This window comes from Aspergillus oryzae, chromosome 1 (genome assembly GCF_000184455.2).
Source record: "Aspergillus oryzae RIB40 DNA, chromosome 1".
Classification (NCBI taxonomy): Eukaryota; Fungi; Ascomycota; class Eurotiomycetes; order Eurotiales; family Aspergillaceae; genus Aspergillus; species Aspergillus oryzae.
The window spans coordinates 5,053,670-5,079,951 of record NC_036435.1 but is presented as its reverse complement, the minus strand read 5'-3'; the positions used below and the strand labels follow the sequence as shown (position 1 = coordinate 5,079,951).

The 26,282-nt window shown below is 46.5% G+C and overlaps 11 protein-coding genes across 11 annotated transcripts; 7 read left to right on the top strand and 4 right to left on the bottom strand.

Annotated features, from left to right (window-relative positions):
* Positions 1–3,748: 3,748 nt before the first annotated feature.
* Positions 3,749–4,891, bottom strand: AO090005000513 (uncharacterized protein; the record flags this gene model as incomplete). Its single annotated transcript, XM_023234068.1, has 4 exons — positions 3,749–4,461; positions 4,513–4,560; positions 4,611–4,798; positions 4,842–4,891. 4 exons carry the CDS (start codon positions 4,889–4,891, stop codon positions 3,749–3,751), a joined length of 999 nt encoding a protein of 332 aa, XP_023088989.1.
* Positions 4,892–5,562: 671 nt separating this feature from the next.
* AO090005000514 (uncharacterized protein) lies at positions 5,563–7,226 on the top strand (the record flags this gene model as incomplete). Its single annotated transcript, XM_023234067.1, has 4 exons — positions 5,563–5,769; positions 5,820–6,124; positions 6,172–7,057; positions 7,104–7,226. The coding sequence occupies 4 exons, from the start codon at positions 5,563–5,565 to the stop codon at positions 7,224–7,226; spliced, it is 1,521 nt and encodes a 506-aa protein (XP_023088990.1).
* A 51-nt stretch (positions 7,227–7,277) lies between these two features.
* AO090005000515 (uncharacterized protein) lies at positions 7,278–8,298 on the bottom strand (the record flags this gene model as incomplete). The annotated part of the gene is made up of 3 exons (XM_001817518.1): positions 7,278–7,285; positions 7,341–7,827; positions 7,891–8,298. 3 exons carry the CDS (start codon positions 8,296–8,298, stop codon positions 7,278–7,280), a joined length of 903 nt encoding a protein of 300 aa, XP_001817570.1.
* A 3,458-nt stretch (positions 8,299–11,756) lies between these two features.
* Positions 11,757–12,212, top strand: AO090005000517 (fungal specific transcription factor domain-containing protein; the record flags this gene model as incomplete). Its single annotated transcript, XM_001817519.3, has 1 exon — positions 11,757–12,212. One exon carries the CDS (start codon positions 11,757–11,759, stop codon positions 12,210–12,212), a length of 456 nt encoding a protein of 151 aa, XP_001817571.3.
* A 120-nt stretch (positions 12,213–12,332) lies between these two features.
* Positions 12,333–15,577, top strand: AO090005000518 (uncharacterized protein; the record flags this gene model as incomplete). Its single annotated transcript, XM_023234066.1, has 3 exons — positions 12,333–12,414; positions 12,549–13,014; positions 14,233–15,577. 3 exons carry the CDS (start codon positions 12,333–12,335, stop codon positions 15,575–15,577), a joined length of 1,893 nt encoding a protein of 630 aa, XP_023088991.1.
* Positions 15,578–16,049: 472 nt separating this feature from the next.
* AO090005000519 (uncharacterized protein) lies at positions 16,050–16,589 on the top strand (the record flags this gene model as incomplete). The annotated part of the gene is made up of 1 exon (XM_001817521.3): positions 16,050–16,589. One exon carries the CDS (start codon positions 16,050–16,052, stop codon positions 16,587–16,589), a length of 540 nt encoding a protein of 179 aa, XP_001817573.1.
* A 473-nt stretch (positions 16,590–17,062) lies between these two features.
* On the bottom strand, positions 17,063–17,966 carry AO090005000520 (uncharacterized protein; the record flags this gene model as incomplete). Its single annotated transcript, XM_001817522.1, has 2 exons — positions 17,063–17,504; positions 17,563–17,966. The coding sequence occupies 2 exons, from the start codon at positions 17,964–17,966 to the stop codon at positions 17,063–17,065; spliced, it is 846 nt and encodes a 281-aa protein (XP_001817574.1).
* A 943-nt stretch (positions 17,967–18,909) lies between these two features.
* On the bottom strand, positions 18,910–21,357 carry AO090005000521 (acyl-CoA dehydrogenase family protein; the record flags this gene model as incomplete). The annotated part of the gene is made up of 3 exons (XM_023234065.1): positions 18,910–18,996; positions 19,069–20,346; positions 21,214–21,357. The coding sequence occupies 3 exons, from the start codon at positions 21,355–21,357 to the stop codon at positions 18,910–18,912; spliced, it is 1,509 nt and encodes a 502-aa protein (XP_023088992.1).
* Positions 21,358–22,277: 920 nt separating this feature from the next.
* AO090005000522 (uncharacterized protein) lies at positions 22,278–22,785 on the top strand (the record flags this gene model as incomplete). Its single annotated transcript, XM_001817524.3, has 2 exons — positions 22,278–22,487; positions 22,552–22,785. The coding sequence occupies 2 exons, from the start codon at positions 22,278–22,280 to the stop codon at positions 22,783–22,785; spliced, it is 444 nt and encodes a 147-aa protein (XP_001817576.3).
* A 254-nt stretch (positions 22,786–23,039) lies between these two features.
* Positions 23,040–23,458, top strand: AO090005000523 (uncharacterized protein; the record flags this gene model as incomplete). Its single annotated transcript, XM_023234064.1, has 2 exons — positions 23,040–23,222; positions 23,276–23,458. 2 exons carry the CDS (start codon positions 23,040–23,042, stop codon positions 23,456–23,458), a joined length of 366 nt encoding a protein of 121 aa, XP_023088993.1.
* Positions 23,459–23,555: 97 nt separating this feature from the next.
* AO090005000524 (uncharacterized protein) lies at positions 23,556–25,598 on the top strand (the record flags this gene model as incomplete). The annotated part of the gene is made up of 5 exons (XM_023234062.1): positions 23,556–24,329; positions 24,378–24,514; positions 24,648–24,749; positions 24,862–25,390; positions 25,485–25,598. The coding sequence occupies 5 exons, from the start codon at positions 23,556–23,558 to the stop codon at positions 25,596–25,598; spliced, it is 1,656 nt and encodes a 551-aa protein (XP_023088994.1).
* Between the last annotated feature and the right edge of the window lie 684 nt (positions 25,599–26,282).

Here is a 26,282-nt window from a genome sequence, read left to right as displayed (position 1 = left end):
CTAGGACAAAAGCATTGGCCAAACACCCGTTTTATACCAAAACCTGGTATATTTACATAGATCTTACTCAACAAGATTATAGAGTAACCTTGTAATTTTATTATATATTTGTATTAACAACTACTAGACTTGAAATATTTATATAGAAATTGTTTATTATCTTATTAGTTTAATAAGCTGTAGGCTAATAAATATATAGTAGAGTAGAATTAACTAAGATATATATATTTTTCTATGGGAAACTAGATATTCTAACTTCTGTTAAGCTTTAGACTACGCCACATAACCAATAAACAAAATCCAGTACCAAAAGTAAATAGGTTGAAGAATACAGATATTATTCAGTTCCGTAGAAGTTATAAAGACCGTTAATAAATTATTTTGTTGTGAAAATTGCAATCGAAATCACCAAGTTTTGGTGTGAAATAGCCGTTGGCCAATATCTTGGCCCGGGACTAGCTTTTGGTTGGATACAGCAGCTGTTACTTAGGGGGTTCAACCCCGGGATCCGTACCTGTTTTAGATCTTAAAGTTGGCACCGGGGCGGGGATTGCAGGGAAGCCGGCTCTAGCTCGGACTGGAATTATATTTGTGCCTCACAACTATAGTAGTGGCCTCGACAGCCTGCAGCAGCCCCGAAGGCCGAAAAGGATCTATTAATTCTCTCAGGAGGTCAATCCTGTTATGTGATTTATTCTCGCCACTGTCACCGCATCCCCTGTTTGTTACGATGGTGCTCTCAAGAGCTTGGCCGTGCTGTCAGATCCAATCGACTTCCTACACTGACAGATAGAAAGAGCATACCATACTCCGAGGTGGTAGTTAGAGACACTCTTGGGTGGCGATCCATCGTCTGTGAAAATGCATAGCCTATGCTAGTTCAAAAGACCACATATACAGGGGCTATTGCATCCCCAAACACGCTATTCACATCCCACTCCACTGGTCCATGAGCCCCAGCAAACATCAGTGTCCAGATCCCTATGAAATCTGCCCTAAACGCTGGCTAGACCAGTCAGAGTCCGATGACGTCGCCGACTAGCTTGGCTTCGGAGGGCGCATTTGCAGGGGGTGGTATATTGATACAAACTCACTGTTTACGCTTATGGGAAATAAGTTGATACTTTAACATCCAGCCAGGAACGGGTCCTGATCCGAAGCCAATAAAGTTTTCATGGCATGACGTTTGATTCTGGGTTCGTGTCGACGCCGTTGCAGGCCTGGTTTGTACTACACAGGGAAATGGCCAGGGCTGTTAAAGACATAGAGTAGAATAAGACAGAGGAATATGGAGGTTGTGGGGAATTCGAGCCGTGACCATTAGGTGTCACTGGGATTGGATGTGAAGGTATGATGCAATTTCAGTAAATAATGGAGCAAGTATCCTTGTCTATCGTAGCGTTCAATGAAGAATCATCTCGCCAGTAAATTTATTCCAAAGCAGATAGGGAGTGTAGATGACTGGTTCTTGATAAGGAAGTTGTGCTCACTTTCATGTGCCCTTTATGCATAAAACTTTTGCCGGATACTTAGCCTTGGTGCTAATGAGACAAGGCACTATGGAACGCTGACTTGCCATGCATATGCCTATCATCATTTGGTCAATTGCTATACACCTATAGATCCCTATGTCTATATCACCTGCCAGATGGCATCATCTCTACTCCTTTCACCTCTTGGCCTATTTATCACCTGTATTTTGTAACATTGAGTTCAATTACTCCTGCCGATTGCTCGATTTCTTAGCATGAGATTTAGTTATCACTAGACAGCATCGACATATCCACCTACTGCAAGTCTTATTACCGTGGGGTGAGGACTTTTCTCCTCACTGGTAATGTCTCACCCCTCTAACACAGCGTTCATGATGCACTCGATCTCTTATTTCAACTGCGATAAAGAAGCCCGGGTCAGTGGATGGGAAGGTGAGGGTCAAGAGGGTCGTTATAGCAGTCCTACGGCTTGAACTGGGGTATACGATGGTTTGTGTGGAATCGGGGTGGAAGCTAAGTAGGCCACGGGAATAGAAGTCGTCAACCTAGTGAATGTTAGTTGGCTAGTAGCGTATAAGGGATGTTGTAACCAGGTAACCAGTTCATCTATAATATAGACAGCCCTACGCTAGGAGCCTTTCCTTGCCCACCAGGTCTTTTCTTCCATATTGAGGTTGCTTGGGTCGGTTGTTGATGGTTTGTTGGGGCAGGTAACAGGTGGTTATTCCAGGTATCCGGGCTGCCTTTCCTATACAAAGCTGTCAACACCATCGGCTTGACCCTATTAATCAGACCTATATCAATATTTTACAGTATACATAAACTGAATGCACGGATTGTAAGCAAGAGACAGTTCAACTCAAACACGTTAAATATAGACTATGACTACAACCCAAGCTCCCTTCCTCTTAAATATTGTTCAGTTCCTTTTAGCTTACGTTGTCTAGTGATAGAATGTAGTATAATACGTAGCTCACATGAACTTATCATGGTTAATGAACACTAGCACAATATGACTAGGAAAGTGGTGGCCTAGAAGTAAGGTGCCTATGGTTTCTTCTTTACAAACCACCACGCCTGCTTATTTTCCTCGGATCCTAAACGAACTGTCCCGTCTTTGACGCACAGAGCCCGGTTATGCCGAATGGAGGCAATACTATAGAAGAATTAGGAGTCTTATATAGTTAAGTGGGAACAGAAAGACAAACGTGTAATTGCTGGAATTTTGTTCGATTGTCCAATAGGTGTCCTCCTTAGGGTAAGGTATCACTGATGAAGCTTGTACAAGCCACAATGAAATTGCATCTGTACTTAGTTAATAATTGGTCTAATAGTAAAGGTCTGGACATACCTGGAGTAAGGATCATCCGCCTGCGTTCATCTAATATCATGTAATGGTTTTGGTCTGCAGATTTGAGATCAAACTTCCAGTAAGTGGGAGTCTCCCTGTCCTTTGTTAGTCTAGATAAGGGGCAAAATTTGCTGATGGTACTTACGGGCTTTGGACGACTTTCGGGAAGTGTTTACCCGAAGAACCCTTCTCTGCTATGAGCCAATGACTGGGTTCACCTGCTTTTCTTATAGAAAACCAAGTATCCTGGGTGATCGGGTCTGTGCCTTGTCTACGGTTTTCTCTATTTTGTGTAACAAATTAGATCAATAAACTGGTATGGAATTGTGGTTGGATTACTCAATATCATTTACTCTTTTTGTCAATCCAGTCACATTTGTCTCCAGTGTCTTTATCCTTCCCGTGTATTCTTCAATCTCCTTTTCCGTCGGTCGAGGTTCGGGGATCTATGGCCGCGTTAGCACTATCTTTTCCGCCATGTATGGATTTATAGATATGAACACACCGGAAGCAGTTGACGGAAGAGTAATGGACTCAGATATATCCCCACACGATTGAAGTCAGTGGCATGGCTAGGATCATCTGCAACATCGTCGACCTGGAAAGTCAGTACAACTGCATCTGTACCTGCATCTATCAAGACGGGAGAGGAGATACCTCTTTCACAATCCGAATCATCTGCGATCGACAATCCCGCCTGGCTTTCTCCAGCCCAACCAAAGTGCCAGGATATGGGGTTTCCGGAATGTGACTGAACTGGTCCTTTGTTTTCGACGAGATCGCCGCGAACTCCGTTTTCATAGCTTGGATCTCCTTTGCGGTCTCCGTCGCAGTGGCAGGGACCTCTAGGATCGTCTTTTTCTGGCCAAAGTCGGTGCTCACTAAATAATCAGCTCTGTAAATCTTAGATGAAAGAATAGAGCATACGGATTCCAATCGCCTTCCAAATATCCTTGTAATCGAGATAGCTCTCCAGAAGAGAGTTTGTATAGACACCCGCATTCTCATAATCGAGCGGACTGCCCTTGTTTGACAGGAGTTGATACGACCTCAAGGCCGAATACTTGGTGATAACGGCATGCGTTCTCTGCGGAATCTTGCGGACTTGATCCGGAAAGGCAAAGGCAGCTTTGGCCATGCTGTCGATCGTCCACCCTTCTAACTTGGTCCTGGCATCGCGGATATCACCCCCTCCAGCCCAAGACACCCTATCAGTTCCCATTAGCGTATATATCGATATGAATTCGAAGTGACCATACGTGATAGATGTTTCCGAGTTCTGGGCAATTTCACTCTTATTAAAGTCCCCCTCAGCCTGACCGGAAATACCAAAACCAGCCTTGGAGAGTTCGACCGACAGCGCTCCCTTGACCTTCGTGGCATTCTCCTTGTTATTTAATTTAATCGAGAGGAGAGCATTGAACTCGCCGCCCTCGAGGAAGCCAGAGATGTAGCTGTCCCCGTAAACCTCGGTGAAGCGCTTCTGATTGGTGACGGGGATATTGGGAATGACGTTGAATTTGGTAGCATCGTCGGCGATAAGCTGCTGGTTGACCACCTTGACTTGCACAAAGTAGTTGATGTCGCTTTCCTTGACTTTGGAGGAGTCGAGGTAGGCTGCTTCCATCAGTATGCAAAAGACTTAAATAGATAGTGGAAGAGACATACATCCTGCAGCCTTTGCTCCCATTCCCTGGTATTTGATTTCCAGTGCGCCTAGATTGATCAGCCACATACAAGCACAAACAGGAGAGAAAACACAATACCACTGATATTCAACGCCTCGGTAATATCGCTGGCATGCTCGACAAACTTCGAAGTAAAGGTCACTTGTTGGCTGATTGTGTCTGCTTTGCCAGTCGAATTGCCCCTGAGGTCTTTGTCGGTCAAGGCAGTTTTATTTTCCTTGATGACGGCATCGTTGACTCGTAGCTGCTGGGTGTAGGAATTGAACCTGTGTCATGTTAGCTTGACTCTGATAGCGAGGAGCAACATACCCAGAGCCAATACGCATGGAATCATTGTACGGAGCTGTTAGGGGACTCATTTTGTTGTGAGGATGTTCAGAGAAAGGGATAGGAAGAAGAATCAAAAGAGAAATCCTGTTCAATGACGACTCTGAAACTATTTCTAAGCGTGATGTGTTGTTCACTCGGTAGTTGCAACCTGGCATTCCCCGTTCCCCACTACAAAACTGACGATCTATCATTTGGCATCCCCACGCGTTTAGGTAAAGATTTCCACGCTAGGGTCGGGTCGCTCTAAGTCCTATCCCCAAGGCAGAATGATCAATCCTTATGATATTCACACCTCGGATACTGTTATGGGAAATTTCTACCCCTACAAAGGAGGCAGTATAATCTTTTAATTTGCGTTTCCCTGTAAAAAAAAAAAATTCATGATGCTGTTTTTCCAGTGGGATGAGTACATGGCTGTTCCCTTTCACCGCCATACCGCATACCTCAGTGGGTCAGTCCTTGCTGATCATTCAGCTCTTGCTGATCATTCAACTCAGCTCAGTGCAACCGTGCATTTTCTTCACCAAAACAAGCAAACTGAAATTGGCGCTATTGAAGAGAGCTGAAAGTTTCGAGACAATGCTGACGTGTCAGGAACTTACTTATTTCCTCTGTTCAAGTCGCTGTGCAAAGCGGAAATCCAATATCAACCAACTCAGCGCTCGTATTCTACTGCCTCACTGACATTTTCCCATGCAAAATGGCACCCCTTCTGGCTCCCTATAACAGTGCTATGAGACTTGGCTCTGGCTTCAACTCATACACACATGAGCTGTGCCTCGATGATGCCGTCAAAAAGGGAACCGGTAGCCCCCCGAAGCTTTCAGACGGCGAAGGTGTCGCCCAGTCTGTTGTCTTTAAGACGAGTGTCATAGACAAGATGTCTGACATTACGGATGCTCTCAATGTATGCTTAGCTGAATGTCCATCGGGGTATTTATATACTAAGAAAGACAGATCAGCGGAGCCCTCACTATCAAATACAACAATCTTATCGATGGAACCGGCAAGGGATCTTTTATCAACTCCAATAAGATCAAAGACGCCGATATCAATTTTCTGATTAGTGTCAAGGTGATCAATCAGACTGTCACGGATAATGCACTGACCGAGTTTGCTCCGATCGATAATCTTCCTGCTGAGAAGTTCACCGAGGTTTATGGCGATACTTTTATCTCAGGCTTCCAGGAAGGAGGAGAGTTTAACGCAGTCATTTCGATCAAGGTCAAGGATAAGAATCAGGTCGAGAATATCAAAGCAGAGTATGTACCTCATCATTTCCAAGAAGACCATGGCTAACCCCCGCCAGTGCGGCTGTCGCCTTGACCACCCCCTCATTCGGAAGTGAAAAGCCCAAGGCAGAAAATACAGAAACGTATGCTGTTGCTCCCAATGATCAAAATAATGAACAAGGTAATGAACAGCAAGGAGGCAACGAAGCAGGAGAGGAGACGAAGAAGAAGGAGGACGGGGCCGACAGTCCCACGGGGTTGGCCATAAAAGGGAACGCAGAGGTTGAAAAGAACCTGCAAGATCTCTTCCAGGAGAACGAAACGACCGTTTCTGTCAGCTATTCAGGGGGTGGGCAGGACCTAAAGAAGCGTACGTTCTCGTTCGTTACGCTGGATAAAGATACTAACAAAGCTACTTTAGCTGATGATGATTGGAATGTGAAGAACATGCGAGCGGCAGCACTTCGATTCCCCGCTCTAGTGGCTAAGACACCTGTTCGCACCAATGCAGTGCTCACAAAGTATACGGCTCTCAGAAGCTTTCATACCCAAAAGAAAGACAAGAACAACAAGGAGGCTGTTCCTCTGTCGTATGAGAATGCGAGTGTTTACACTTCAATCTTGGAGGATGCGTTTCTGGATTATAAAAACATCTACAAGGAGATTCGGTTATCGGAGGGAGATTTGGCTTCCGGCAAGAAGGAATTCGAGGCGAGCACTGCCAAGGAGAGCACAGGGAAGGAAAACACTAGCAAGGAAAGCACAGGCAAGGAGAGCACATACAGCGGTAGGTCCATCTACAATTCAAGACACGCATGTGCTAACAACGCAGAATCTGATGGTACGAGAAAAGATGCCACTCCACAGGCGCATATTGCCACAGAGCCATTTGCGCCAACACTCGCTGGGTTCGAATCAGCCAAGTGTTATATTCGGCGAAACATGAATTTGATTGTGAGAGAGGTACGAACACCATATATTGTATGTACGATACATACTAACGATATAGGTTGATGAAATCAAGAAGAACCCTGACCGCGCGAGTGAGGACCGTCCTCTGCCGTGCCAGAGTCCGATTATCTTCAAACAGTACCTTCCAGTGCCAAAAGAGCCGTCTAAGCCGACTGTGTAGATTGTGGGTCTATTTACATATCACGCTCAGTCAGCGCAGTCATATAATCTCTCACTTGGCTGTACGGCAACAGCGTAATCTCCGCAACCAACCCAGCCTCGCAAAGACTCTTACACATATGCCAATCCACTACTTTATTCTTAGTCAATGCAAACCCGTCCATCTTCTGCCTAACCCTTGCCTCCAATTCAGTGACTCGCTGGACGTAATTCATGACCTCCCCATCTCCCTGTGGCGATATATGAGTCAAGTCCTCCCCAGTCAACGTATCAAAGCCAGTCACCTTAATCTGTGACCAGAAGTCTGACGAATGGCTTTCGGTGTGGATGTTTTTTTCAATGTCCCACCACAGAATATGCAGGGTGGCTTTGACGTCGAGACTTTCTGTCTCCATGTGTTCTTTGGATGCACTGGATGCAAGAAGCCCTGCGTCTGCGCCGAGCTGTAGACTGGCCACGTAGTACTCGCCGTATATTTCAGAAAAATAAGACGGTTTAGATTGTGATCTGTGCGTATCAGCCAACGCATTTAGCGAAAAGCGCGGCTCGTCGATGTAAACCGTCCCAGTCCGGATAGAGGCTTGAATGGAGGCTTTCAACTCCTACCATCGTTTAGAATAAGCCGCTTCCATCTGAGTAGAGAGAAAAGTGAGAGGGGGTCTGACATGTCCATTATCCGAAACAGCCTTATTGTATCGCCCGCTCGCACTCGCGCCCAAAAACTTCCCCCCAACCCGACCACAACCCGAGATACTCAAATGCTCAGCCGTGGCGTGCGAACTCGACGTAATGGCTTTATGGAACTTCGAGAGCGCGCCATCCTCAATTCGAAAGCGAACGCTTTCTTTCAAACTTCTATCCGACAAGGCGGTTTTAGCATTGAATGGAGCATGCGCATCGTCGCTCTCTAGCTTAGATGGGCGACACCCTGAGCCGAGGATGGCAATGGGTTTGCCACTTCCTCCAGTGGAGTATGGAAGTGTGATTTGCCCTCCGTTAGATGCGATTAAACCGAGGGATGGGGTGGTGGGATCCTCGGGGAAGAGGGATTCTAGCTCTTCTATGGTGGACATGTTGAATGGATTGAAAAAAAGTAATAGCAGTAGAGGAGGGAGGGACCTCGGAGGGTTTATATATTGCTGCATTCAGTGCTAGTGAATTATCTTTGTGGGTCTGATCTAATTTAAACGTGTTGATTGGTAGAATTTGTCCTGCTTTGGTAACCCTAATCCATACACCACCTGGGAATGTGTCTTGGGGATATAGTATGGTTGTTTCTACATATGAGCTATATTCACCTATAATATGATGGAAACAGCTAGATGATCTCACTAGTAGCTGATATCCATGCGTATCTCTCTACGAAAAGTGGTCTACCTACTAACTAGTTAGCTGCTGCTTTAATAAATTAAACAAATCCGTGCTGTCTTTTAGCTAATAGGGAAATAGTATGCGGATATCTGGACCACTAGACAGATATACAAAACCCTGGTCGATTGCGTAATTAGGATACAGGCATTTCCCTCTCTTCCACTCTCCTGCATAACCAGGTTCATGGCTCTCGCAAATGACTCGGATACTGCACTCGATGTTCTAGAGAAGAGTACTATCATACGTCCAAGCTGGGACCAGACCAGAAGGCAGTCGGAAAAGGCTGGTCTGCATCGTTATGGGCATTGATAATATGGTGCTTGGTCTAGGGGAAATCCAGATACTGCTGACGGGCTTCACACGAATTACATCCCTCACATCTATTTGGCTAAACTAGGTAATGATGGCATGAAAGCTTCCAACGCAGGGTTGTGCCACAGACTACCTTAGAAGCCTCAATTGGCTCGGAATCAATTATCTCTACAAGTGAGTTAGAGCTCTATTCCTCTTCATTAGAGTTATCAGAATATTCTGTGCCCCACTCCGGACCAGTACCATAGGGGCATCCAACGGCAGTCGTGAATCGTGATAGCCCGTCTACGTCGACCAATCATGTGGGTCAGCTGTTAAGGCTCGGTCCGATCTATTTTTGAAATATTACGGAGTACAGCGCCAAAAACTATGGCGGACGAAATCGAGCTTTCGGGCAATGTAAGATATTACCACGTCCATACCAACAGCCACGCACGAGTATATATCCAATTAGATCTCTTTGTTAGGTCCCGCTATTGCTTCTACCAATTATAATAGCTAAACTACCCAGATTAGTCCGCCTCCGAATGTACTTACCGTTTAAGGTTTAATTGAATGGATATTGGATGAAGTTGACGTGAAACACGTTTAGCAATTGCTAGAAGGATACGCGTGGTCTTGGTCGTGGCAAGCCGGAGGAATACTACTACTACTACTACTACTACTACTACTCCTACTACTACTAGACGGGTGGCAACCAATCACAAATATCCCTCACAGTCTCATGTCACAATAACTTTTATAGTTTTTACTAAGATATCTTTACTTGTTGAGTTTGGTTTAGTGTTCCTGACTGAGGTCCACATTTTGTACGATTGCGATCCTTATTGGAACAAAATTGACGTGTTGCCGCGCGGGTTCCGGTCCAAGCCCTCTATCTTGTGTGAATTCACACAAGATATACACTACCTAGTAGCCAATGCCTGATTCGATCCTAATTTATTTTAGACGCTCCTGTGTATAGTTAGGTTCAGCGAATATCCGACTGTTTGACCGGTTCTGTAGCAAATTGAACGCTGAGGGTAGACTGTATCAGCCTCCCTCTCCTCCCCTCCCCATTTGCCAGTCTACGTTGAGGTACTGGCTTTCATAATCAATGGAACACATTATGCTGCTGCCTACTGGTCTTGACCTTTTGCTATCATAGAGAACGCCAGCGTTTGGAGCTTTGAGCCATGGACCAGTTAAGACTACCTGGGGTATCTCATTGAACGGTTGATCTTACATGGGTGGGTATCTATCTCCGGCGAATTCAAATTTGATCATCTAATAGCCTATGGTATAATTGTAATGAAGACGTAATATTCGGAAGGTTATTTCTCCTTCTAAAATCTAAGGTATTTTAATCCTTCTTCGGGACTTGCTGTATATTGTCTACGTGTGTGACAGGGGCAAATCAGATTTGCCGCTATGATTAGTATCATAAAACCGATGAGGCTGCAGAAAATATATGCTCCAGTACTCGATCACCACGTATTACCGCGGTCATAACGCCCCATCTCCTCCCCATAGCGATATCAGGTAAATAATTGAACCGTTCAAACCTCCAACGTTTCTGTGTCCATGGACTGCATATCTAGATATACTATCGTGCCTCAGTATCTCCTTCCACCTTTTCAGATATGTATTGTGTCTATATGACAGAGAGTGACAACGGTCCAGCTCAGATATCGGACTATACGAAGTCAAAATGTCGGTAATGGAAGTGAGCAAAGATAGAAGTAGTAGGTAGAGAGTACAATACAACAGCCACCACCAGCCACTTTAGACCAAAGATTCGCTCAGCCAGAGAGAGATAAGGGGTTCAAGGCGCGATATTGATGCCTATGGCGTTATGGTCAAGTGGGTCTGAAATATGATACCAATTTCCACTCGTGAGTCCGATCGAAGATTATTGATTATTGGGAGTTGGGAAGCATACACCTAGTCATGCAGTCTAGGCCGACATCGAACATTGGCCTGCTACACAGTATTCGCTTTGGCAGTCTCATTGGAGTGAAACCACGCTCGGTGGGACAGCTTGGTATCACAGTGGCTGCATCTTCGCCACTTTGATTATGAAAGCCTTCTTCTACGGAGCCGATGCTAGACGCCAGCTCAAGTGTTCGTTTGTTCAACGAGGGTCAGTATCTCGGTTGTGACTTCGTCCTCCTTGGTTCTATTTTGACATTATGAAAAGACATCTACAGCCTAGAATCAATACGACCTTCTGCCGAAGTAGGAAGCATAAGCAAGACTCGAAACATATATTGTATGGATCAGGAGACAATCCCGCTTGGAATGGTTAGTAGACGGGCAGGGTTATTCTTTACTAGAGTTTCGACTTGACCTTGATGATGTAATTTGTCCGACCTTGGCTCAGCTTAGCTGGGACTCTAATCGTGATGATTTTCCCTTTACTCTCCAAGGCTGATCTCAGTTCCCCCGCTGGTTAATATATCCCGTCATTCTGCTGAACCACCATTTACCATGGCCTCGAAACAACAAACAATTTTACCTAAAGGCCCAGTGAGGGAACCGCCAGAGGAAGGCTCCTCACATTATACTCGAAAAAGAGTTGGGACGGCGTGCAATGAGTGCCGGATGGCGAGGACGAAAGTAACTAGATTGAAGTTTCATAGAGAGTCTCCCAGTTCCCATCCATTCTTTCATAATCTCCTACTGAATGATCGAGTAGTGCGATGGGCGGAGGCCGTCATGTTCTTCCTGCATTCAACATTCAAGAGTGTGCCAATACGGGCATGATGGGAGAAACAGAGATGCTCTAAGAAACGCCATCAGCGAGCTAGAAAACAAAAATAGACGTCTCGAAGAATCCATCCAGCAGTTAAGATCCGAAGTACGTCCCATGTCTTCGGCGGGGGCAGCATCCAGCAGTGTTCCTCCAGCACAGCATGGAAAAGCACCGATAGACGATTTATTTGATACCGGTTGTGGAAAGATTCCAACAGAAGCCTTTACTCGCATTGCAGCAACAGCGTTCTTTTCTGGAGTTGCCTCTCTCTTCTACGTCATACTTCCAGAAGACTGTGATCGTCTTATACATAGATTATATCAAGAGGAAACCGATATTGAACGATGCGAGGTTTGCGAGCTTAGTGCCATCGCCGCAGTAGGATGTCGATATGACAGTGCTGAGATACCGAATGAATATATCGACAAGTTCTGGGAGCAGTCCTTGCTTTTGGTATACGACGCAATCGACGAAGCCAATCTACGGGCTTTGCGAATTCTGATCTGCATGGGAATGTACTTGATTCTGGATAAAAGTATGAGCGCTACTGTTATAATTGGTAAGATATAGGATAAGCCTTCGGAAAGGAAGAAGGGGAAAGAAGTAAAGCAAGAAGAAAGCAGTCTAAGTGATTAACAGCTTCGGGTATGACCTTGGCCCGACGGTGTATGCCGAAGCAAGACTCCAATGATGGTAGCAAGGCAGAATGGGACGGCCTCTTCCACAGTTTGGCTACTATCGAATGGTAACTGTCAGGCCCTAGGACATCTGCGTATGCTAACTTCTCCATAGCTGGCTGTCCTTTGCTCTGGGGTTCGAACACTGTTTAACCGAGGAGGATACCCAGGTAGTAAAACCACTGCATGCCCCATAACCCATTTGATTAATGATACTAGTATGTTATAGAACAGGATATTGCGGAGACTTCAACTGTCGTTTCGGAAACACCCAATTATGTCACTGCGTCGATGATTCGCTCACAGATGTGGAAAGTCTCTTTTATGTCAGCCGAAGTATATAAGCGAATCCGATCAATCCCAAGCTTATCCTGGAATGAATTCGAACGCGTTTCATCTGAACTAGACACATGGCGCCAAGAGCTCTCCGGTGGGTTACAACTACAGGCTCTCGCCTCACATAATAATGGGCTACCTCCTGAACAAAGAAGAGGGCTTCTCCAAGTCCATATGGTTTATCTCGAAAACCGAATGCTCCTTTTTCAACACTTCTTACAACGACATACCGAATCCAAGTTACTGCAAATGAATGCAAATACCCGCCAAATATATGCGGCATTTGCTCACCAACTCGCATGGATAATTTCCATTATATATCTGGACAAATGGCCATTTGTGCGAAATTGGCTTGTTATGTAAGTAAATGAGTCCATATCTTGTATGGATGCTTATGGATCCAAAATACAGTCATGCAGCGTTCCATTGCAGCATCACGCTACTTTCCATCATATGCCAGTGCCACATTGCAGTCCAGGATCTGGAACAAGTTACAGACTATCAGTCCGATATCAAGATTTGTGTTGAGGTATTAACGTACTGCAGTAGGGTGGATACTGCCGCTGCTAGACTTGTGCAAACCGTCCATCTTTTAGGGGAAGGTCTAGAACAGGCAATCAACCATCCACAACAGGCACTTGTACCAAGAGAAGAGCTCATGAGAATATGGATAATTCTCAATGAGGAGTTTCCAGGTCGGAGGTTTCTTCTTAAAACTTCCCGGGAACTTGTCCATAAAATGACATTGGCGATCTCTAGCGGCAGTTAATTATGTTGAACGTTGTAGTTCCCCAAACAGCGCATTATTGCTTGAGCTCAAGTGTAAATCGGAGTGGCTGCAGGAATTAGCACTCCAAGTTACTCTTATATGATGTTGTCGATTGCTATGTTTGACGTTATCTTAGAGAAACGGGAAGTGGAAAGCCTAGTCCCCCGCAGAGTTGTCTCCTATGTGTAGTATCGCTCTTACAAAGTCTAGAGGTTCATAGCTATCTCTAGAAGGAAATAGTGATAAACCTAGAATCACTAGAGCTTATTGCGGACCATGATATGTCCCAGTGCCTAAGGATCAGAAGCCTCGGTATAGGGCTATGGAAATTCGCATCCCGCGGCAGAAGCCGTCGAGCTGGCACAACAAACGGCTCAGTTATTAATATATAACGCCGAGTCAATTGCAATACGCCACTTGTTCTACCCAAGCTCGATGTGTGAGATTTATCCGGAGCGTCGAGCTACCGCTTAGAGTATGTCCGCTTGGTCGATTTCGTTCCACAACGGGAAGGTCGACGCTCAAACTGAAACTAGCTCGGTGATCGTCCCGGTTGATCCTTAAACGTCTCTTGTTGCCCTGATATGCTCCTGTGATCCCTCCTTTCAGTGGCATATAAATCTATGACGGCAATTAAAGTCGGGAGTAAATGATATTCTGCAAATTATAGTAGGTGGTACAACTGGGTATATATATAATCATGTTCTTATGAATGACCACAATGTGATGAACATTTGCCATTTACACAAGAATCCCCAATCTGCGACTGAGTATTGTTGTAAAGGTATAATTATCTCCTGTTTGCCAGAGAAATGCCCTCGAAGTCTTGGTCAGCCTTAGTGGCCTCATTAATAACTCTTGGTGTTTCGGTTACGGTGACTGCCGCCAACAGCTTTCCTGACAATTGCAATGCTAGTTGTCAAGCGAGCATCGAGCAAGCCCTAGCGCAGGAACAGGCGGGCTGGGTCAGTGCTAATGTATCATCCGATTCTTTTTACGGAAATCCAGCAAACATCTCTGACTACGCCGCCGGCGATATCGTAAGATGGGAAGATGTACCTAGCCAGCAGTATACGACAGTTGGTTACGATACTCCGCCGGCAACTACGCTGTCCAGATTCCTCTACATGAGTGAAGATATCGATGGCAACCCTATCCCGGCCAGTGCGTTCTTGTTACTTCCCTTCACAAATCAGGATGGCAGCGGAAAGCCGCTCCGAACGGTCGTTTGGACGCATGGTACGGCGGGCATTACCCGACAATGTGCACCCTCTAATAATAAGGGGCTGTATTATGAATGGGAGGGCCCATTTGCGTTAGTCCAGCAAGGATACGCCGTCATTGCCCCCGACTATGCTGGCCAGGGTAGTGATATACCTATGGGCTTCATGTACGAGTCCGGTGCCCTGCACGCTCTGGACGTGAGCTTTGCCCTCCAGGCCGTGAGGTCAAGGCTTCAGGATCGAATCACCCATGAATGGGTAGTGGTCGGCCACAGCGAAGGTGGCATGACCGCATGGCGTGTGAATGAACGAGAAAAGCGAAACGCGACGGGTGGATTCCTGGGCGCCGTTTCGGGAGCCCCGGCGCTGCGCCCGCTCTCCCTCATCCCACAATCATGGCGCCTCGCTGGAGATGGCCCCGTCCATGATGTTGTTTCAATTTTTGTGCTGCAGTCAATATCACGCCTGTTCCCTTCCATTAAGGTCGAAAACTACGTCAGCGATATCGTCGCAAGCCGTATCCCAATTGCTCAGCAAGGATGCTTGGGAACCGGCTCAACGATCTATGGCAATCTCACTTTACCACAACTGTATAAGAACATCAGCTGGATTAACCATCCCGATGTCATTGAGTGGCAACAGAGCTATAACGGTGCCGGTACTCACGAATTAGCAGCTCCAATGTTGGTTCTCCAAGGAACGGCTGATGAGTTGGTTTATGCAAACCTGACAGAATGGGATTATGATCAGACATGTAGCACATTTCCTAGCAGTGTGATGCAGCTCTATATTTATCCGGACCTTAACCACGACTTTGCCTTCATTGCTGGGCAGGCGCAATACTTGCCGTGGATACGTGACCGATTCGAGAATGTCTCGTTGTCTGCCGCATGTAACAAGACGACTGTAACAGTACCTGGACCTGTCTAAGTGGTGGTCAGGATGTTGACTGGTAAAGGTCACCATGTTTGTGTTGATAACCACTGCAGAAATCTGAAATGAAACTTGAAGCTTGAAGCATGAAATAGTGTAGGGAACCTGGATGGAGTACGTGGAATTCGGCGCTAAGAAGTGAAGTTGAAGTGACGTGTCTTTCTCCTTAGTAAGAGGTCGACCGAGGTACTCTTCTTCCAGTTTATTCCCTTTTTTTTTATGTTTTGAAAATACAAGAAGTGTGCAACTTCCTCCAATTGTACAGTAGTTCATCTATGACTCATTGAATTGTCGAAGATAAGGTGTTTGCTACCAGATTCCCTAGGCAGCAAGGCCACTAAGAGGACGGTTGCCTAGGCTGTACCACTAGTCCTGCAATGAGGGCTGACTTTCTTATTATCAATCTATCCAACAACTTTCTGTTCACGGCTAACTTCCTTACAGTTGCCTACCAGTCACTGTCTGTATCATGGCCACAACCCCATCACTGCAAAACAACCTCGGTTTCCGTCGAGTATTGCAGATGGTGAAGCCACACAGCTTAGAAGACACCGTTGAACAGGTCTGGCAGGCAATAGTGATCAGCTGGTTTCCCTCTCGTGAAGGCTACATATGGAGCTTCAAAGGTCCAGCGCTCGTTCAGAATGATATACCCAATTTTAGCCTGATTCAAGTTATGAAAGTATCACCGAATCGTGAAGAACCAGAGGGATGGTCCGAGCACCTGATCTTGCTAATTGAATGCAAGCGTCCATCCAGCGACGTTCCATTGTCGTGGGACAACACAATTAGTACCGAGTGCCATCATGTTCTCTCCCAAAACAATAATGATTCCGGGCAGCTGTTTGGGATAGTTGCGATTGGCACGAAGTCGAGGTTCTACCGATTCGGTGGCCAAGCATCATCTGATCAGTTGGCTCAACTTCACCAGGGCACCTTCGATATGAGCGAGCCCACCGGTATAGCACAGGCCGAGAGCATGATGGACTATATCAAGGCAAATGCCTGACAGTGGGCTAGTTAGCACCGGCTTCAGATGGAGGACGGGGCGTGTCGCTTGCCTTAATCTGATTTTCTGGTACAATACTCGAATATGAGCTCCTTCCAGGTTTCACGATGTGCACAACGTCGCATGGTTACCAATAGGAATAATCAGTCGATTTGGCATTCACAGTGAATCCAGATTCTGATCGCGGATTCGCCATCACATCAAGTTGGAATGGTTCCAGTCCTTTTTTTCCCATCTCTCTGGGTATTCTGGGTCTGTCAGTTATGTTACGTATTAATCCAATTGTTCACCTAATTTAGTGAGAGTCTCTAACCATCTCGTTGTTGGAAATTCTGTATTTCACACGCAAATGCAGCGGATCATTGTTGCTTCATTCCTCATCTACATGTATAATTACTAGTCGACATGCATTTTCATTGCATCAAGTACAGTTTCCACGCTTCTCTTTCCAAAGGAGCCACCAAACTAAGTGATTAAATCTTAGGCATCACCCATTGTGGCTTAGTCTTCTTTACAAATGCCTCCACGCCAATTTTAAAATTCTCCCCTTTAACCACCCGATCAGCATACATCTCACGGATTTGCGATGTTGCATGCTGTACACTTGGATTGTCCCAAGCTGCCCTGAGCCCCTGTCGCGTCGCCAAGATCGCGTCGGGAGACAACTGCACAATCCGGGATGCAATCGCCAGGCACTCTTCTACAAGTGACTCAGGAGTCTTAGAGATCCTATTAATCAATCGTAGACTCAGAGCTTCCTGCGCAGAGATCCTTCTGCACGTCAAAGCGAGCTCCGTGGCTACTTGCATACCACATGTTCGAACCAACCGGGGCAAACCGCCAGCTGCCGCAAACAAGCCGACCTGAGCCTCTGGAAGCCCAAACTCTGCCGTTGAGGATGCAACGACCACGTCACTAGGAGGTATACACGTCAATAGCTTAGATGGGAATGGAAGAAAAGTGTATAACTGACCAATTGAGACAAATTTCAAACCCTCCACCCAAAGCAAACCCATTCACGGCTGCCAGGACGGGCTTCACACCTTTCCTCTGACTTAGTCCCATGAACCCTGTCGGGGGATGGGTAAGTAGAGCCTTTTGAGATGCCGTTTTCTCATTCCCTCGTTTTTTGTTTTGTTCTTGGAGGTCCTGCCCTGCACAGAAGGCCTTGTTCCCGGCCCCGGTGACAACGGCGACAAGTAAAGATGGCTCATGGTCGAACCAGGTGAAGAGCTCATGTGCTTCCCAGTGCGCGTAGGAGGGTAGGGAGTTTCGTTGTTTCTCACGATCTATGGTGACTAACATGATATGGGGTTCGGGGAATGACACACGGTAGTGTGTAGTCTTGGGTGGTTCAGACTGAAACGATGGAGACATTATTGCTATGTGCTGCGAATGTTCAAGTGTTTCCCGGCTGTATACTGGACTCAATGCTATTGATTCGACTTGGTTCTGTTTATAGTCTTGTTTACAAGTGATAAACCTGTTAATATTCTCCTGTCGGCAATACCTTTGAATGACTGGGTGAAATGACTCGGTTGCTCGGTCCCTCGGTTGGTGCCGCAAATTGATGCCGAAGGTCAATCAGAAATTACAAAAGAGGGGATGCAACGCGAACGTACATGGCACAGAAGCTATTGTTAATGTTATTATTAGTCAAGGTTTTCTGGGGGTCACGATATCTCAGGGTAACTTTCTTCAAGTGTCTCTGCTCCAATTGAAACCCAAGATGACCTGGCTTGCGTGTTCAGATTGGATTCCATCAGGTTTCAGAAATGTTTGAAGTCATTGAACTCAGATAGCGACATGTACAAATAGTTCACTCCTGCGAGGCGCCCTCCTGGTTGATCTCTCGCGAGGACAGCACACTGTTCCTCAACAACAAGTGAACGAAAGCCATCTGTAAACTCAGGATATGTACACAAAAAGCTCGCACAGAATTCCTCAAACAGAGTATTTATCTCGTATGTTTGCAGTTCTCCACCAAAGCTAAATGCATTTGAACAGGAAAAGCCCAGTAGAATCGATAGCAGCGGAGCATCTCATGGGCAAGCGTATCGTCAATCGAGTAGCGACCATAGTCCTCGTTCAACACAACCTTACATTTAATGAATACAAGCAGGGGCTTGGCCGATAAAGTTTTGGACCGTTATATTGTTTCGTTCTTTACCCATGCTCGTATAGCTTCAGCCATAATCTTCAATGACCCCCAGTTCGAACTCTTGGATCATGGTACATTCCATTGGAGTATTCCATGATTGATTGAATCTCCTGTTTACAATCACCCCTGCTATACTTTGGGAGATATTCTCACCATTCCCTATAGCTTTCCCTTTTCTTTCAGCAAAGAAATCTCCTGGCGTACGGCGAGATCCGCGATGATTTCTTCACTCCCGCCACCCACCACCTAGGATTGGGCGAAACAGTTAGCGCACCGATAAGACAATCACCGGCTAAAGCAGAAGAAAGGCAATCTTACCATCATTCGTAGGTCTCTACTGATCTGCTCCACGGTCGCTCCGGCCCCGCCTTTCTGATATCCTGCGCCACCAAATATCTGCTGGGCCTCCCGCGAGGCTAATTCAAGCATCTGGCCCCCCTGAACTTTAAGCAAAGCAATACGACTGGCGATCTGGGGGCTCTGCCAACCCAAGGGTGCATTGGTTATATAGAACGCCAGCTGTTCTAACCAAGCCCAATGCGCCTCCACCCGGTGAGCCAGTTCAGCCAGTTTCCGACGGATGATTTGATTGTGAATCAGCGGCTTCCCAAAGGTCTTGCGCGTCATAGCGTACGACAGAGCCATGGCAAGGCAGGTTCGACTTTTCCTATTACACTGGATGGCCATGATGTATCGTTCTTTGTTGAAGTTTTTCATAACGATAGGGAACCCTTTATTTTCCTCTCCTATGAAATTCTCCACGGGGACCCGGACATCTTCCAGGTCCACAAATGATGATCCACCAGCGTTCTGCCCACTGTTATAGATCTTCTGACGTATGACTCCCTTAGAGTCTAGTGGAATTACAAGGACAGAAATGCCATGCAGACCTGAACCTTCGGGCCCCGTCCGAACAGCCGTTGTCATATGCGTAGCCCAGGGAGCACCTGTGATCCATTTCTTAACGCCGTTGACAACGTAAGACCTGCCGTCAGCGGACTTAACAGCGCTCGTCCTGATTCGTGCGACGTCTGACCCACCGTTGGGCTCGGTCACCCCGAGACAGAAGCTGGTTTCCCATGAAAAGAGCCCGGGAAGCCACTTAGCCTTTTGTTCTTCAGTGCCATGGTGGATGATTGGAGGGATGCCGATCGTTGATGCTCCACCGAGTGCAATGCCAACACCCCCTTCCACTCTGGCCAGTTCGTCCACAGAAACGAGAAGATGAAACACGTCCCTCTCATTGTGGGGTATCCCGGCTAGATTAGGAATGTGGGAGGGCCGATACTGTGCAGGCACATCATCGAAAGGGATTCCCGACTGGGCATACCGCAGCGCTTCTTCTCGAGGTACATCGCCTTTCTCTTCCCATTCAAGAGCGTGCGGGAGGATATGTGTATCACAGTAACTTCTGATATTGTCTCGAAGCTTCCAATGGGACTGATTGTAGTAGGGTGAGTCTAATGTTTGGTACCACGCAGGTTCGGCCCATGGCGTATTGTTGTCCAGGCTGAGTTTAGGATCAGGAGGCATAGCTTGAGTACGATTGAGACCTGAAATTTGTGTGCGAGATTCCGGATATACGAAGAAGAGTACCTGTTTTATTATGGAAGAAGCTTGTAAATGGCCATAGATCCTACGCCCTTAGACTATATTCATTTCGTCTCCAGTTTCGGTGTTGGTGGCGCATCATGATCAACAGCCGAGAGCCTCGGGATTGTCATTCGACTGACTCGACCCAAATATCCGTTCAGGAACTGGTTCCCCTCATTCCCCTCCACTATTAGCGTGTCACGCAGTATAGTAGTTTGTCAGTCAATTAGCCTTATGTCCAATCAGTTGGCCAGTCGTATTTTTTGGCTTTTCAAATTTGAGCCGCGGTGCTTTCCCTGTCTGTTCCCGAGATGTTAAGGGCAATCTCGGTTCTGTACAGCGGGGGTCTAAGATTTAATACAATAGTACTTTGTAGTATTCTTAGAGAATTCGTGATGATGAATATAAAATAACCTATTCAACTAAACAGTCAATATGGTTCCCGTTATCATAGGAGTAGCCGACATCAAGAACAAGACGACGAAGGCTGAAGATGCAAAGGAACCATTGCAATTGATAGTAGAAGCCATCGTGGCCGCCATACGGGATACGCAACTCTCAAATACGGAAATACTGAAGCTCAAGTCAAGCATTGATAGCTTGAGTGTTGTTAAAACCTGGACTTGGACATATGCAGACCTGCCGCATCTCATCTCCCAGAAGTTGTCGATTAGCCCAAGACTTACACATTATACTAAACAAGGGGGTAACCAGCCCGCAAAGCTTTTGGATGAAGAATCACTGCGGATAGCCGGTGGGCAAAGTCGCGTCTCCCTGATTACCGGTGGAGAGGCTCTGGCTTCATGTGTGTGTTCCATTCTCCAAACGTACTCTTAACCCCTACTGAAAGTGTCAACAGTAGGGGCATACGCGAAGATAGGACAAATGCCCCCTCCGGGTTGGACGCCCCCAGAGACGGAAGTCAAGGGGGTCTTTTCTCCGTCTCCAGATCGTTTCAAGAAAGGTTGGTGTTGAGATTCCATCCTTTGATTTGGAAAATGTCTCCTTAAGCATCTCTGATTGCTCATTGTATGTAGATGATTTGGACGGCATTCATTCTATCGGCCTACCAATTCAAGTCTATCCAATGTATGAAAACGGATTCCGTGCGCATCGGGGGCAATCGCTCGCAGAAAACCACATGGATTCAGCCTCTCTTTACTCGCGGTTTAGCCAGGTTGCCGTTACAAGGCCATATTCCTGGAACTTTCAGAGCAAGGTTGAAACACCCGAGTCAATCGCCCAAGTGACCACCAAGAACAGGATGATTTGTTTACCATGTGAGTTCGTTCATGCTTCGCTAAAGCCTGAAGTATGGAGAAAGCTAATACTTGCGATAGACCCACTCTTGATGAACGCTTTCAACTCAGTCAATCTTGCTGCTGCTTGCATTGTTACCACTGCAGAATATGCCGCCGAGCTAGGGGTTCCTAGAAGCAAATGGATATATCCGTTAGGAGGCGCCGGTGCCACTGACTCTGAGGAGGGTAAGCTTACTTTCTTCTTCACATCTTTTTCTGTGAAACCAATCCCAGACAATGTCCAAAAGGACGATTCCTTTCTAACCTGCCTTAGTCTGGAATCGACCCAATTTTTTCTCCAGTCCCGCCATTTCCAAGTCATTAGATGGATGTTTGGCATCATCCGGTCTCACTAAAAATGATATTGATCTTTTCGATTTCTATTCGTATGACCCCTTTTGATCATCGAAGAATAGACTTTTAACAAACTCACCAGGTGCTTTCCAATTGTGCCGAAGCTAGCAAGTGAGCATTTGGGCCTCTCGATTTCAAGCCCATCTAAGCCTATTACCCTGCTCGGGGGTTTGACGTTTTTCGGCGGCGCTGGTAACAACTATTCCATGCATGTATAGATCCTCACCACTTACCAGTCCTTAGTATAGGCACATTAACATCAATCAGGCAATCACGGAAATGGTGCGTCAGCTTAGGAGAGGGCAGGGTCGGAACGGCCTGATCCTGGCAAATGGGGGTATTTTGACCTACCAACATGCCATATGCCTTTCCTCTCGCCCACCATCCAACGGTATTATGTATCCTAATGTCCAGAACGCGCATCAAGTCGCCATTGAGGTCCCCATTCCACGCGTCACTCATGTGGCGGAAGGAGATGCTGTAATTGAGGTGAGTCGGTCAATCAACTACTCGATGCAGTACCCCGGTACTAACCAGAGAAATTTGACTCCAGACGTACACGGTTGAGTTTCACCGAAATGGACACCCAGCGCGAGGATACATTATTGGTCGACTGAAGACAGACGGTTCTCGATTCGTCGCTAATCATGGAAATGTGACAACGTTGAGGGAACTGGCGTCGCTCGCAGAGGAACAGATCGGGAAGGAGGGCTATGTTGTTCCTGAGTTGATTAGCGGGGGTAGACGGAGGAACCTCTTCTATTTTGCACCTAAACAGTCTATCTAAGCGGTGATCCTCACGTCGATTTCATTGCGTTAGTCTTACTTGTTGATATGAACAGAAAGAATGAGTGTCATAGTTGCACAACATATGGTGATAGAGCGGTAATTGCGGTCGGAGAATCAATTCTTTGACATTATGACGGAGTTGTTAACCAAATTGGATACAAAGGAACTAGTTTCCGATATAGTTTGTAAAACATGTAAGAAAGGATAAGGGCCAAATGAAGAGGCAACACATAAGACGGCCTTGGTTAGGGCATGCAGCCGCTGCCTAGAGTGTGGCCGATCCCTTCAGGCAGCACCACCCCTGGTTCAGGCAGTGTCCATCAAGTGACCCGGTATTCATCTTCACGTCATAAATATCGCTTCACCAACAAACACATATATAAAACCCTCCTGGATTTCGTCCTCTCCTCAGCATCCTATCTCACTGAGCCATATGTTTGTCTCTATCTCTATTCACACGAGCACCATTTCAAACAGATAACTCAAAGGTCTTTTTGTTCTGTTTCACCATGAGTGACGATGGAAGCCACCATTTTTCTAATGAGCAAGGTTGGAGAATGGATGACGCTGACAAAATTCCGATCGAAGAGTATTCTCATACAGTCATTGATCTGGAGAACGAAGTGAATCGGGTCATGACCGAGGTCAATACAAATCCATCTCTAGCTTGAGAAGTTATACTGATTTGCACAGGGTTGTAAGGTGGACGCCTGTCTGGATTGGTTCATCTATCGCCTGAAAGAGATCAACCCGGATAACAATCAGTATATGTATGGCCAAATCAATTTCGAATTGTTTTCGGGTTCCAGGCTAGAGGAAATTAAGGAAGAACTGCGAGCAAACTTGAATCGCTTAGTTCCTAGCTATCTTAATGGCGCATCGGATATTCTGGAGGTTGAGAAGTTGACCGAGAGACTCAATGTCCGATGGCGTAGTACCCAGGTCAGTAACAATACCAAAAAGCAAGATGATGTTGCCGGTTCCATTTTGGATACTCTAATCGAGAAAAATTGTCGCCGACACAGTGGAGGTCTCAAAGCGTCTTCGACAGCTGGCTTGCCAGAAACGCAGGACAGCTTTCTCAACTCGTGCCTTCAATTGAAGACCTTCATTGAAGGGGAGCGAACTACTGCTTCTTATACATGTGGTGGTTGCATCCCCATCGTCCAAGCAACAGGCCCCCTTGATAAACACCCTCGAGGTTCTGGTCCTGTCAACATCTTCTGGTCTATTGGGAATAGCTCAGCGAGACGTGTATCGCTACCTCTTAGGGCAGACGCCGAAGACGCGAGCCCCGCAGTGCTACAACACCTGATTACCAGCTGTGAGCCAGCAAGCTTTGGTCGCGGACAAGAGGATGTCATGGATCTATCGTACCGAAGAGCCGGAAAACTAGACCCTAAAAACTTCGCAACAAGCTTCCATCCCGCCACGTTTGGAATTATCGAAACAATTGAGAAGGTGCTTCTTCCTGGAATAGTCGGCGAAACGGCAAATAGACTAAGGTCGCGCAAGATCTATGCGGAACTCTACAAGATGAATGTTAGTAAATGTTTCTGTCTATGACGGCCTAACTGACTATATCCACAGATTTATTCAGGGCCATCTGGGCTTTTCCGCAGCCACGTCGATACACCCCGCTCTCAGAACCAAATTGGTTCCTTAGTCGTTTGCCTTCCAGTGCGTTTTAAAGGCGGAAGTCTCCTTGAAGGCACCAAGGTCGAGAGGTGAATTTTGATTGGGCTCCAGGAAGCGAAACCACCATCCAGTGGGCTGCTTTCTATAGTGACTGTGAACATGAGATCAAAACTATAACAGAAGGAGACCGGATCACGTTGACCTACAACTTATACGTTTCAGACGGGGCAGACAGCGTTCTTCATTCGATAATCGATCCCAAGTCGCTACCATTGTACGGTTGGGTCAAGGATCTTCTCATGAAACCGGGATTCCTAGACGACGGTAAGGCCTCCTCAAACTAAGCCACCGATGCTCAATCTGTGGCAGTTGCAGTCTAACTAACCATTGCAGGTGGCGTTCTTGGTATATTCTGCTCACACGCCTATCCTCATAGCTCTAGCTCTACTACCCATGACCTCCCCAGGGGGCTTAAAGGGTTCGATGTGGTATTGTATTCCATTTTCCAGTCGCTGGAACTGCACGTGCAGGTTTTACCCGTTTTGGAAAATAACGGGAAGTACATCCCCAAAGATCCCAAGTTAGGACTCAAAGGCAAAGTCAAACGCGAAGGGGAAATCGCACGCCGATCTCGCTATATTGGCGAGTGGGGTGACGACGAGTACGAATTTGCCGATGAGCTCCAGCCATACTTAGCTAAAGACGAGCCCCTTCTCGTTAACCCTACTAATGAAGTACTCCCACAAGCCTCCAGTCGAGAGGACATTGCCGATATCGACCCACGATGGAGGCTCTTGAGGACGACACGACGTGTGGGGAGTATGAAGAAGGCGATTTCTTTCGCGCGAAGCAAAGGTCTCCCGTACAAAGAGGATAGTTCCTATCTGGAAGAGGGGGCGCAGGTTGGATCATGCCTGCGACCTTACGAAACGACAGAATGGGGGCAGGAAATGTCATTGGACGAGGTAGGTTTTGCTCAAACGCACAGCAATTGAATCAGGCACTCACGAACGCTGCTGCAGGTGCTGCCACATGTGTGGCCAGCATACTATCTCCCAGGGATTACATGGCTCACGGAGCCAAAGGACGAGGAGATGGCGTTCAGTCAGGTCACCTATGGAAATGAAGCTGGTATCGGAACGAGATACTCGTGCGCTGCTATTCTCGCGGTGATATCCCCATGGGATCAAAGAAATACACTTCACGAATGAATGGGTGCGAAATTGGATGACTAGGGTTGAAGTAGCCTTCTTGGAAGGTTTAATAGCTGGGAACCGGTGTTTTATGAGTATGCTCGACAGATTGTCCGAGCTCTCTATCTTCTTGAGGTTTTTATTCTTCTTTAGCTTTCGGTTAACCTACTAAATTGTCTAATTCTCAGGTTTTAACTTGTGGAAGAACTGTCATATGTTATTGTATGTAGCCTGCTTCGGAACTTGTTATACGTACTCATTCCAGCTCTGGCCACAAGTAGATAAAGACGTGGGCCAATTTGACTAGTAAGTATACGATGATCAAGTTTTCAATATCGTGGACCTGTAATGCTTCCAGCTCATCACCGGTATGTAGCCCCTACAGTTGAGAGGCAACCACTGAGACCCTTGTATCGTAATCATTAGGAAGTAGAATAGGCTACATCGAGAGTTTCCCATGAGTCTAGTTGTATTTTCCATGCATAAACCCAGGTTATTATATGAGTATCACATCGACTGCCAAGATGGCTAGGCCTTACCAGTCCGACACTTCCAGATTGAGTCTCAGTCACAGCTGCGATCGAAATGAATCCCTAAGAAGCGATGGACATATCAGACCTACTCTGCCACAACATTATCCCGCCACTTCTGTACATGCTGCAAT